General features: G+C 50.4%; 1 protein-coding gene across 1 annotated transcript; it reads right to left on the minus strand.

The window, feature by feature from the left end:
- Positions 1-621: 621 nt before the first annotated feature.
- LOC119921569 (olfactory receptor 14A16-like) lies at positions 622-10,759 on the minus strand. The gene is made up of 5 exons (XM_038741698.1): positions 10,649-10,759; positions 10,273-10,561; positions 2,655-2,752; positions 971-1,009; positions 622-888 (listed from the first exon to the last, which is right to left on the minus strand). The coding sequence occupies exons 1-5, from the start codon at positions 10,757-10,759 to the stop codon at positions 622-624; spliced, it is 804 nt and encodes a 267-aa protein (XP_038597626.1).
- Between the last annotated feature and the right edge of the window lie 1,192 nt (positions 10,760-11,951).

The raw sequence follows: 11,951 nt of genomic DNA on the forward strand, positions 1-11,951 counted from the left end.
GACACTTGGAAAAGTTCAATATAACAAAGTTGGTAGACACGTTACTGCCCACAATGAACTTACAGTCTAGAGTGATTCCCATTTCATGATAAAATTAAAAAATAAATATGGTATTTGTTAAGCACTTACTACATTCTACGCACTGTTCTAAACCCAGCTGGGTAATTGCAAGATAATCGGGCTGTCCCACGTGGGGTTCACAGTCTTAATCCCCATTTTACAGATGAGGCAACTGAGGCACGGATAAATTAAGTGTCAAGGCCAGGGTCACACAGAAGAAAAGTGGCAGAGCAGGGATTAGAACCGCCTCCAAACTGGATTTACTGTCCTAAGCACTTCGGAGAGTTCAGTTTACCATAGTTGTTAATCACATTCCCTACCCAGAATGAGCTTACATTCTACAGGGAGCTTACATTCTTCCTTACGGCCATGATGCCTCCCTAAAACTGGACTGTAAGTAGTACTTCAGTCTTTGCCGCCTTCTTCCCAGGCCAACAATTCATTAAAGTCCAGCATTTTCTGTGAACCCAGTAGGACTGCTAATTATCTGGCTACGTCCAAGAACAGTTCCTTGGCTAAGTGTTGGTGTGAGATTACTTGCACAAGGAAGGAGACATTTTGTCACATAGCAGAGGCTGGATGAGTGACCCTTTTTAGGATCCTGCTCATAACCGCCTTCATGTCCTGGTTCCTCAGGTTGTAGACGAGGGGGTTCATGACCGGGGGTACTAACGTGCAGAACACGGACACCAGCAGGTCCACGATCAAGGAGGAGTTTGAGGGAGGCTTGTTGTAGACAAATACACCCGCAGAGAGGAAAAGAGTAACGACGACGAGGTGAGGCACGCAGGTGGAGAAGAATATGGCCCGGCCCTCCATTGCCGGCATCTTCAGCACAGTCCAGAAGATGCGTGCGTATGAGACGACGATGGACATGAGCAGACAACAGCTAAGGCTGCCCCCAAATTACAGTCGCGTCAATGGCGATGTGCTTCTCGGAGCAGGTGATCTTCAACAGAGAAGGAACGTCACATTAATTAATTAATTCATTCATTCATTCAATCGTATTTATTGAGCGATTACTGTGTGCAGAGCACTGTACTAAGCGCTTAGTAAGTACAGGTTGGCAACATATAGAGACAGTCCCTAACCAACAACGGCTCACAGTCTAGAAGAGAGAGACATACAACAAAACAAAACATGTGGACACGTGTTAAAGTGACAGAACAAATAGAATTAAAGCTAGATGCACATCGTTAACAAAGTTGAGTAGTAAATATGTACAAGTAAAATAAATAGAGTAATAAATTTGCACAAGCATATATACAGGTGCTTTGGGGAGGGGATAGGCCGGGGGTGGTGGGGAGGAGGAGAGGAAAAAGGGGGCTCAGTCTGGGAGGGCCTCTTGGAGGTGTTCAGCTTTCAGTAGGGCTCTGACGGGAGGAAGAGAGCTAGCTTGGCAGATGTGTGAAGGGAGAGCATTCCAAGTCAGGGGGAGTACATGGGCCGGGGGTCGACGGCGGGACAGACGAGAACGAAGTACATTGAGGAGGTCAGCGGTGGCAGAGGAGCGGAGGGTAAGGGCTGGGTTGTAGAAGGAGAGAAGGGAGGTGAGGTAGGAGAGGGCGAGGTGATGCAGAGCCTTGAAGCTGAGAGTGAGGAGATTTTGCTTGATGCGTAGGTTGACGGGCAGCCACTGGAGATTTTTGACGAGGGGCGTAACATACCCATAGCGTTTCTGCACAAAGATGATCCGGGAAGCAGCGTGTAGTATAGACTGAAGTGGGGAGAGACAGGAGGATGGGAGATCAGAGAGGAGTCTGATGCGGTAATCCAGTCGGGATATGAAGAGAGATGGAACCAGCAAGGTAGCGGTTTGGATGGAAAAGATTGGGCGGACCATGACGATGTTATGGAGGTGAGACTGGCAAGTTCTGGTGACGGAATGGTTGTGAGGGGTGAACGAGAGAGCGGAGTCGAGGATGACACCAGGGTTGCGGGATTGTGAGATAGAAAGGATCGTAGTGCAGTCTACAGTGACGGCAGGGTTTGAAAGGGAAGACAAGGAGTTCAGTCTTGGACATATTGAGTTTTAGATGGCGGGCAGCCAGCCAGATGGAAGTGTTCTGAAGGCAGGAGGAGACCTGAGCCTGAAGGGAGGGGGTGAAAGCAGGGGCTGAGATGTAGATTTGGGTGTCATCAGCATAGAGATGATAGTTGAAGCCGTAGGAGCGAATGAGTTCACCAAGGGAGTGAGTATAGATAGAGAACAGAGGGGGACCAAGAATTAACCCTTGAGGAACCCCTACAGTGAGGCGATGGGAGGGGGAGGAGGAGCCCGCAAAGGCGACTGAATATGAATGGCCGGAGAGATAGGAGGAGAACCAGGAGAAGACGGGGCCTGTGAAGCCAAGGTTGGATCGCGTGCGTGTTGAGGAGAAGGGGGTGGTCCACAGTATCGAAGGCCGCTTAAAGTTCGAGGATGATTAGGATAGAGTAGGAGGCGTTGGATTTGGCAAGAAGGAGGTCACTGGTGACCTTTGTAACAGAAAAACTGGGGAACGACGTGGGACCCGCAGAAGAACAGGGAGAAGGTAGAAGTCGAAGGCAAAACGCCAAAACAGACACCCGGTGAGCCAGGGAGCAGCAGCCACCTTCCCACAGGCCCCTTGGTTCATGACGGTCTCATAGCCAAGGAGACAGCAGATCGCGACATAGCGTTCGTAAGGCATTGACGTGATGATGAACATCTCTGAACCGCCAAACAGAACCACCTAGAAGACCTGGGCAGCACAGCCCAGGAAGGTAATGTATCTACGTTCGGTCAGGTAGTTGTGGATGGACTGAGGAACGATAATGAAGATGAGGCTTCCGAGAGGTCGAGGACAGACTGGTTCCTGATGAAGAAGTCATGGTGGTGTGGAGGCACTAGTCGAGGGTGGTGATGGCGAAGATGAGGAGATTCCCCCTCAGAGCCGCCAGGTAGACCAGAAGGAACAGACCGGCCTGAACGAGCTGCAGCTCCTGGACCTCCGAGAATCGCAGCAGGAGGAATTCTGTCTTCAAGGTGACATTGGACATTTTCTGGGAAATGACTTTGACTGCCTAAGGACATTTAGAAAAGATACGGATGAGAATAATATTCCAGAGAAAAGTGCACAGAAAAGCAGAAAATCTTTGTTTTTCAGGACATCTCGGGAGGTTTATGGTAATCATTAATGCTCACTGTGTTCCAGACACTGTACTAAACACAAATAAGGTTGTTCATCTCCTCCAATCAACCTGCCTTGGTTCGGGACGGCATTGAAACCATTCTTGACTCCTAGAAGTCGAATCCATTTGCAAACATCTGCAAGGATTGTGGTCATGTAATTCTATGTAATCGGAGTAGCAGCACATCCTAGTGGAAAGAGGATGGCCCTGGAAGTCTAGAAAACCTTGGTTTTAATCCCGACTCTGCCACTTACCTGCTGGGCAACCTCGAGCAAGTCACTTACATTTTCTGTTCCTCTGTTTCCTCATCTATAAAATGGGGGTTAAGACGGTGAGTCCCATGCGGGACAGGGACAGTGTCCAATCTGATTATATCATATCTACTCCAGCACTGAGTATTGTGTTGGCACATGGTAAGAACTTAACAAATACCATAATTATTATAATTAAGAAAAAACAGGAAAATTCCTGTTACATCCTGGGCTTATATTGAAATTTCCCTTCCCTGCCCCCCACCTTCCCTTGCTCCTCTCCAGAATCACTGGGCCTTCCCTGGGCTGGGGAGCATCGACCTCTGCTGAGAGAGAGGCTCACTCCACTTCCTCGGTCCTGGACGCTGGTGGGGGTGACAGAAATGTCTGGGTTAGGGGGCGGGGCTCTCAGGATCCTCCCTCCCCCTCTCGGCTCTCCGGATGTCTGCGCCGTCCACTCAGACGACGGCTGGGTTATTTCCTGGGGGATTCCCTATGGGAGGAGGGACTCGGAGCTTTCCTGAGACAGTTACTGTCAGGGAATCGCAGAAGGCCGGGATCGTGGGCTCTCTGTGGTCTCAGTCCTTACAACCTAAATAGTTGCCCAGCCCCACGTGGTTCCCACTCTGGGACTCCTTCCTAAAATAACATCAATGGATTCATCACAATTCCGTTTTCATGAGTAATAATTGGTCTCTGTTTCAGCTCTGGAGATTGCAGATATATGAGGTCACCGTGGACCATCCTAAATCAGCTCTGTCTCTCTTACCTACCCATTCTCTTCTCCCACTACATCCCATCTCGCACTCCCCAATCCCTCCATATTTTCCTACCGTATCTTGTTTTGAACTTCCCTGACTACAGCCCCTGGACTGTACCCTTCCTCCTGCCTGGTGCGCCGTCCCTCCTTCAAACCTGGCAAGCCTAATTTCTTCACGTTTTCAAATCCCTTTTGGAAGCCCAACTCATCCAGGAGGATTTTCCAATTAAATTTCGCTTCCCCATCTGTCATCTTAAAACTCAGGTAATCAAAAGCACCTGCAAAACTTTGAAGAAATGTAAGGTCCTTATTTGCAAAGAATATATCCCGCCCTTCTGTTGTACTTCAATTTGATTTAGTACTAAAATATTGACGTACATAAAACAATTTCCTTTCCTCTCCATCCAAACTGCTACCACATTAATCATCATCATCAATCGTATTTATTGAGCGCTTACTATGTGCAGATCACTGTACTAAGCGCTTGGGAAGTACAAATTGGAAACATATAGAGACAGTCCCTACCCAACAGTGAGTTCACAGTCTAAAAGGGAGAGACAGAGAAAAAAACCACACATACTAACAAAATAAAATAAATAGAATAGATATGTACAAATAAATTAAATAAATAAATAGAGTAATAAATATGTACAAACATATATACATATATACAGGTGCTGTGGGGAAGGGAAGGAGGTAAGATGGGGGGATGGAGAGGAGGACGAGGGGGAGAGGAAGGAAGGGGCTCAGTCTGGGAAGGCCTCCTGGAGGAGGTGAGCTCTCAGCAGGGCCTTGAAGGGAGGAAGAGAGCTAGCTTGGCGGATGGGCAGAGGGAGGGCATTCCAGGCCCGGGGGATGACGTGGGCCGGGGGTCGATGGCGGGACAGGCGAGAGCGAGGTACAGTGAGGAGATCAGCGGTGGAGGAGCGGAGGGTGCGGACTGGGCTGTAGAAGGAGAGAAGGGAGGTGAGGTAGGAGGGGGCGAGGTGCTGGAGAGCCTTGAAGCCCAGGGTGAGGAGTTTCTGCCTGATGCGCAGATTGATTGGTAGCCACTGGAGATTTTTGAGGAGGGGAGTGATATTCCCAGAGCGTTTCTGGACAAAGATAATCCGGGTAGCAGCATGAAGTATGGATTGAAGTGGAGAGAGACACGAGGATGGGAGATCAGAGAGAAGGCTGATGCAGTAGTCCAGACGGGATAGGATGAGAGCTTGAATAAGCAGGGTAGCGGTTGGGACGGAGAGGAAAGGACGGATCTTGGCAATGTTGTGGAGCTGAGACCGGCAGGTTTTGGTGACGGCTTGGATGTGAGGGGTGAATGAGAGAGCGGAGTCGAGGATGACACTAAGGTTGCGGGCTTGTGAGACGGGAAGGATAGTAGTGCCGTCAACAGAGATGGGAAAGTCAGGGAGAGGGCAAGGTTTGGGAGGGAAGACAAGGAGTTCAGTCTTCGACATGTTGAGCTTTAGGTGGCGGGCAGACATCCAAATGGAGATGTCCTGAAGGCAGGAGGAGATGCGAGCCTGGAGAGAGGGGGAGAGAGCAGGGACAGAGATGTAGATCTGGGTGTCATCAGCGTAGAGATGATAGTTGAAGCCGTGGGAGCGAATGAGGTCACCAAGGGAGTGCGTGTAGATCAAGAACAGAAGGGGACCAAGCACTGAACCTTGGGGAACCCCCACAGTGAGAGAATGGGAGGGGGAGGAGGAGCCTGCAAAAGAGACTGAGAAAGAACGACTGGAGAGGTAAGAGGAGAACCAGGAGAGGACGGAGTCTGTGAAGCCAAGGTCAGATAGCGTGTTGAGAAGAAGGGGGTGGTCCACAGTGTCGAAGGCTGCTGAGAGGTCGAGGAGGATTAGGACAGAGTAGGAGCCGTTGGATTTGGCAAGCAGGAGGTCATTGGTGACCTTTGAGAGGGCAGTTTCCGTGGAATGTAGGGGACGGAAGCCAGACTGGAGGGGGTTGAGGAGAGAGTTGTTGTTGAGGAATTCTAGGCAGCGAGTGTAGACAACTCGTTCAAGGAGTTTGGAAAGGAATGGTAGGAGGGATAGAAGGTGAGGTGGGGTCAAGAGAGGGTTTTTTTAGGATGGGAGAGACATGGGCATGTTTGAAGGCAGAGGGGAAGGAACCAGTGGAGAGTGAGCGGTTGAAGATGGAAGTTAAGGAGGGGAGAAGGGATGGAGCGAGAGATTTCATGAGATGAGAGGGAATGGGGTCAGAAGCGCAGGTGGCCGGAGTAGCACTTGAGAAGAGGGAGGAGAGCTCCTCTGAGGATACTGCTGGGAAGGATGGGAGAGTAGCAGAGAGTGTTGAGAGCCGGGGTGATGGAGAAAGGGGGGAAGAGACTTTGGGGAGGTCGGACCTGATGGATCTAATATCGTTAATGAAGTAGGAGGCCAGATCGTTGGGGGTGAGGGAAGGAGGAGGGGGAGGAACCGGGGGCCTGAGAAGGGAGTTGAGTGTACAGAAGAGCTGGCAGTTGTGATGGGCATGGGTGTCAATAAGGGAGGAGAAATAGTTTTGTCTGGCAGAGGAGAGGGCTGAGTTAAGGCAGGAAAGGATAAACTTGAAGTGAACGAGGTTGGCATGGTGTTTAGACTTTCGCCAGCAGCGTTCGGCAGCTCTAGCATAAGAGCGAAGGAGGCGGACAGTGGCAGTGATCCAGGGCTGTGGGTTAGTGGTACGAGAGCGGCGAAGGGAAAAGGGAGCGAGTGAGTCTAGCTGAGTAGAAAGGGTAGAGTTGAGACCAGTAATCTGATCATCAATACTGGGTAGAGAGGAGAGGGCGGCGAGGTGGGGTGTGAGGCGCTCCAAAAGATGGGTGGGGTCCAGAGAGTGGAGATCTCTGTGAGGGAGTAATACGGATTTACAGGGGAAAGGAGTGTGAGTGAGGAGGCAGGTGAGAAGATTATGATCAGAGAGAGGGATTTCAGAGTTGGTGAGGGTGGACACAGTGCAGCGGTAGGAGATGATGAGGTCGAGGGAATGACCAAGTTGGTGAGTGGGTGAGGTGGGGTGGAGGAAGAGGTTGGCAGTGTCAAGGAGAGATAGAAGGCGGGCGGCAGAGGAGTCGTTAGGGATATCCATGTGGATATTGAAGTCTCCGAGGATCAGAGTGGGCATGGAGAAGGAGAGAAGGAAGGTGAAGAAGGGGTCAAAGTCGTTAAAGAAGTTGCAAGTGGGGCCGGGAGGGCGGTAGATGACGGCTACAAGAATCTGGAGGGGGTGGTAGAGGCGAATAATGTGGGCTTCAAAGGAAGGGAAGGAAAGGGAAGGGGGAGGAGGGATAGTGCGAAAGCGACATTGGGGGGCGAGAAGGAAACCGACACCTCCTCCTTTTCCGGTGAGTCTGGGGGAGTGGGAGAAGAAGAGGCCTGCACTGCAGAGAGCAGCAGAAGTTATCGTGTCGTCTGGAGACAGCCAAGTTTCAGTTAGGATGTGGAGGAGTAGAGAGCTGGAAAGGAATAGGTCCAGGATGAAAGGGATGTTACTTAAAACGGAGCGAGGGTTCCAGAGGCCACACTTGGCAGCAGCTGTCGAGGGAGGGGAGGGAGGGGGAAGGGTGCGAGGGGTGGGGAGGGTTTGGATTGGGATGAGTTTGCGGGGGCCTGGGCAGGGAGAGTGGGAAGGGGGGGTGGCGATGGGAAAGGAGAACTGGGATGGGGTGGTGGTGGGGAGAAGGGGAGGGAGGGGGCCGGGAGGGAGGAGCGGAGGGCTGGCGCTGGTACAGAGGAATCCTTGGTAGGGGGTGAGGGGGAGTGGTCTTGGTGGGGGAGAGGGAGGGAAAAAGCTGGGTGGGAGAGGGGAAGGGGAAGGTGAGGAATGGAAATGGCAGTTGGGAGCTAGGGAATTGAAAGTTCATGGTGAGGTCAGCAGGGCGAGTGACAGTACGGTGGGAGGTTAACAATTGAGATGCAGAAGCAATAAAACAGTAGCAATGATATAAGTAGGGGATGGCATCACAGGGTGTAGTTAAACAATCAATGCGCTATGGCAATAATAAAATTGGCAGATAATGATGTCACAGAGAGCAGATACAAACTATTAAGTGCTGGAGTAGGGTGGGCCTGTTAAGGGGGGTCAGGGAGCAGAGATACCTGGGGAGAGGAGCGGACAGTCAACTAGCATGGGAGGGCTGAGGAGGTGCCAATGAGGTTGTCGTTAATGTAACATGGTGCTAACGAGGGCTTTTTACCTGGAAGCGGGGGGCGGGGGGAGAGTCAGTCAGGACCCGACCGGGAAGGGGGGGATGAGGGGCCCTTTAAGGAAGGTCGCCTAAGTTGGGGGGGGTGGAAACAGGGGGGGCGTCGGTGGGGGCGCTGAGATGGCGGGCGGGTGGGCGGGCCTCTCTGGAACGGAGTCCCGGGCGTCTATGGCGGCGCTCTGAGGAGAGGATCCTTCCGGGAGCAGCAAGGCCGCGCGGTGTGATGGCGGGCAGGCTGGCGGGCCTCTCGGGAACGGAGTCCCGCGCGTCTATGGCAGGCGTCTCTGGCGCTCTGAGGAGAGGATCCGTGCCTCATTCTCGCCTGTCCCGACGTCGACCCCCAGTCTACGTCATCCATGATTAATCCAATCATTTATCCTGCCCCACCTTGATGACCGCATCAGCCCCCTTGCTGAACGCCCTGACTCCTGTCTCTCTGCATTCTAGTCCATATGTCACTCTGCTGCTCGGATCATTATACTACAAAACGTTCAGGCCATGTTTTCCCCCTCCTCAGGATCCTCCAGGGGTTTCCGATCCGCCTCCAGATCAAGCAGAAAACCTTATCATTGGTTTTAAAGCACTCAATCAGCTTGCCCACTCCTATTTCACCTCACTGCTGCAACCTAGCCTGCACACCTCACTCCTCTAGTGCTAACCTACTCACTGTAGAGGATTTAGTCTATCTCACTGAAGGCCCGTCACATCCTGTCTCTGAGCTGGAGTGCCCTCCATCTTCATATCACGTGGATGATCACTCCCCCCACCTTCAAAGCCTTATTTAAGGCACATCTCCTCCAAAACGCCTTCCCTGAGTAAGCCCTGATTTCCTTTTCTCCCACTCCCTTCTGTGTCATCATGATTTGCTCCCTTCTTACATCCAGCCCTATAGCACTGATACCCATATCCAGTATTTATTTGCATTAACGTCTGTCTTCCCCTCTAACTTGTAAGGTCGTTGTGGACAGGGAATGCGTCTTAATATTGCATTATTGTACTCTCCCAAGCACCTAGTCAGTGGTCTGCACACGATAAGCACAATAAGTCTAGAAGAGTATACTTACAAGTCTAGAGGTGGATACATATACTAATCAATCAGTCAGACCACCCGTCAATAGTATTTATTGAGCAATTACTCTATGTGGAGCACTGTACAAAACAATCGATCAGTCAGTGGCATTTATTGAGTGCTTACTATGTGCAGAACATGGTACTGAGTGCTTGGGAGAGTACAATACAACAAAGTTGGTCGACACGTTCCCTGTCCACATGAAGCTTACAATCTACAGGGGTACCTTGCATTTCTCCCATGCGGGATCAAGAAAAGATCTCTAAATCCTGAACATGAAGAAGGGCCTTCTCAAGCACAGTAGTACATATAAGAAAACCTTCCTTGTCGCGACTCTTTCTTTAGACCCGAAGGTTGGCTGTAAATCTGGACAAATCCTTGGACGATCCCTCTGACAACAGCTGGGATCATTAGCATGGAGAAAGAGACATTTTATGCAATAGAGGGAGCTGGGAGAGTGAACCCTTCAGGACGCTCAAAAGGGCAGATTTCACATCTTTATTCTTCAGGGTGCAGATGAGGGGGTTGAGGGCGGGGGGCACAAAGGTGTAGAACACGGACACCAGCAGGTCCAGCGTTGAGGGGGGAGTCCGAGGGTGGTTGGGGGTAGGCAAAAGTCCAGGTAGAGAAAAAATTAATGACGACAGTGAATTGAGGCAGGCAGGTGGAGAAGGATATGGCCCAGCCCTCAGGTGCCGTCAATCTCAGTACGGCCCAGAAAATGCGGATGTATGAGTCGCCGATGAGCACGAAGCAGACGACGTGCTAACGCTACCCATGCTCACATCTATGGCAACGTAGTCCTCGGAACAGGAGATCTTCAGCAGACAGGGGACGTCACAAAAGAAATCGGCGACAATGTTGGGCCTGCAGAAGGACATGGAGAAGGTCGAAGCTGAAATCAAGATCCTAATCAGTCCTCCTCTGAGCCATGAGGCGGCGGCCATCTCCCCACAAGTCCCTCTCTCTAAGATGATGTCATAGCGCAGGGGGAGGCAGATGGCGGTGTAGCGGTCGAAGGACATCGCCGTAAAGACGAAATACTCAGAACTCTCAAACAAGATCTACGAAAAGAGCTGAGAGATGTGGCTTAGGAAGGAATTGGGGTTATTGTTGCTCAGGGAGTTGTGGATTGATTTGGGGAGGTTGACAAAGTTAAGGCAGAGGTTGAAGATTGACAGGTGCCTGAGGAAGAAGTACATGGGGGTATGGAGGCACGAATCGAGGATGGTGACGGAGGCGATGAGGAGATTCCCCTTCATGGCCACCAGGTAGACCAGGAGGAACAGCACAGTGTGGGCCAGCTGCAGCTCCCAAACCTCGGAGAATCCCAGCAGCAGGAATTCTGTCTTCGCAGTGACATTGGTCATTTTCTGGGAATTGTCACTGACTGCCTAAGGACATTTAGAAAATAGAAGTGGATTCCAATAGGAACGAGAATAATAATCCAGGGAAAAGTTCACCAAAGAAGAGAAAATCTTTGGGTTGGAAGGAAGTCTCAGATTTCGGGTGTTTTTATGGAATTTGTTAAGTTCTTACTACGTACCAAGCACTGTATTAAGCGCTAGTATAATTACAAGTTAATCACGGTGTTCATCTCCCTCAGTTTACCTTCCTATATTCAGGGCCAGCACAGAAACTATTCCTGACTCCTAGGTGTCTATTCCAAGAAAAGCAGCGTGGCTAAATGGCGACGGGCATGAGAGTCAGAGGTCGTGGGTTCAAATACCGCTTCTACCAATTGTCAGCTGTGTAACCTTGGGCAAGTCACTTCACTTTTCTATGCCTCAGTTACTTCATCTGTAAAATGGGGATTAAGACTGTGAGCTTCACGTGGGACAACCTGATCACCTTGTGTCCTCCCCAGCGCTTAGAACAGTGCTTTGCGCATAGCAAATGCTTAACAAATGCTATCATTATCATTATTATGATGCTACTTTGCAAGTATCTGCCAGGATTGTAGTCCCTTAATTCCACATCATTTGAGAAGCAGAGAAGACTGGCGGAAAGAGCTCGGACCTGGGAATCAGGGGACCTGGCTTTTAATCCCCGCTCTGCCATTTACCTGCTGTGTGACGTTGGGCAAGTCATTTCACTTCTCTGGGCCTCAGTTCCCACATTTGCACAATGGGGATTCAGTACCTGTTCTCCCTCTTATTTAGACTGTGAGGTCCATGAAGGACCTGATTAACTTGTATCTACTCCAGCGCTTAATACAGTGTTGACCACGTAGTACATGCTTAACAAATACCGTTATTATCTTTATTATTATTATTATGAACTAGTCAAATCCCTTCCTATCCTTTTATGCCTATTCAATAGCTCCTTTACCTTTCATATCTATTTGCCTCACCTTCTATTCCCCAACATATTCTTTTAATTCATCCCTGGCCAATCTTCTATTTCTGCCTCACTCTCATTGCTAGAGACTCTCATTACTTTTATTACTCTCAT

Source organism: Tachyglossus aculeatus (genome assembly GCF_015852505.1).
Source record: "Tachyglossus aculeatus isolate mTacAcu1 chromosome 12 unlocalized genomic scaffold, mTacAcu1.pri SUPER_6_unloc_3, whole genome shotgun sequence".
NCBI classification, from domain to species: Eukaryota; Metazoa; Chordata; class Mammalia; order Monotremata; family Tachyglossidae; genus Tachyglossus; species Tachyglossus aculeatus.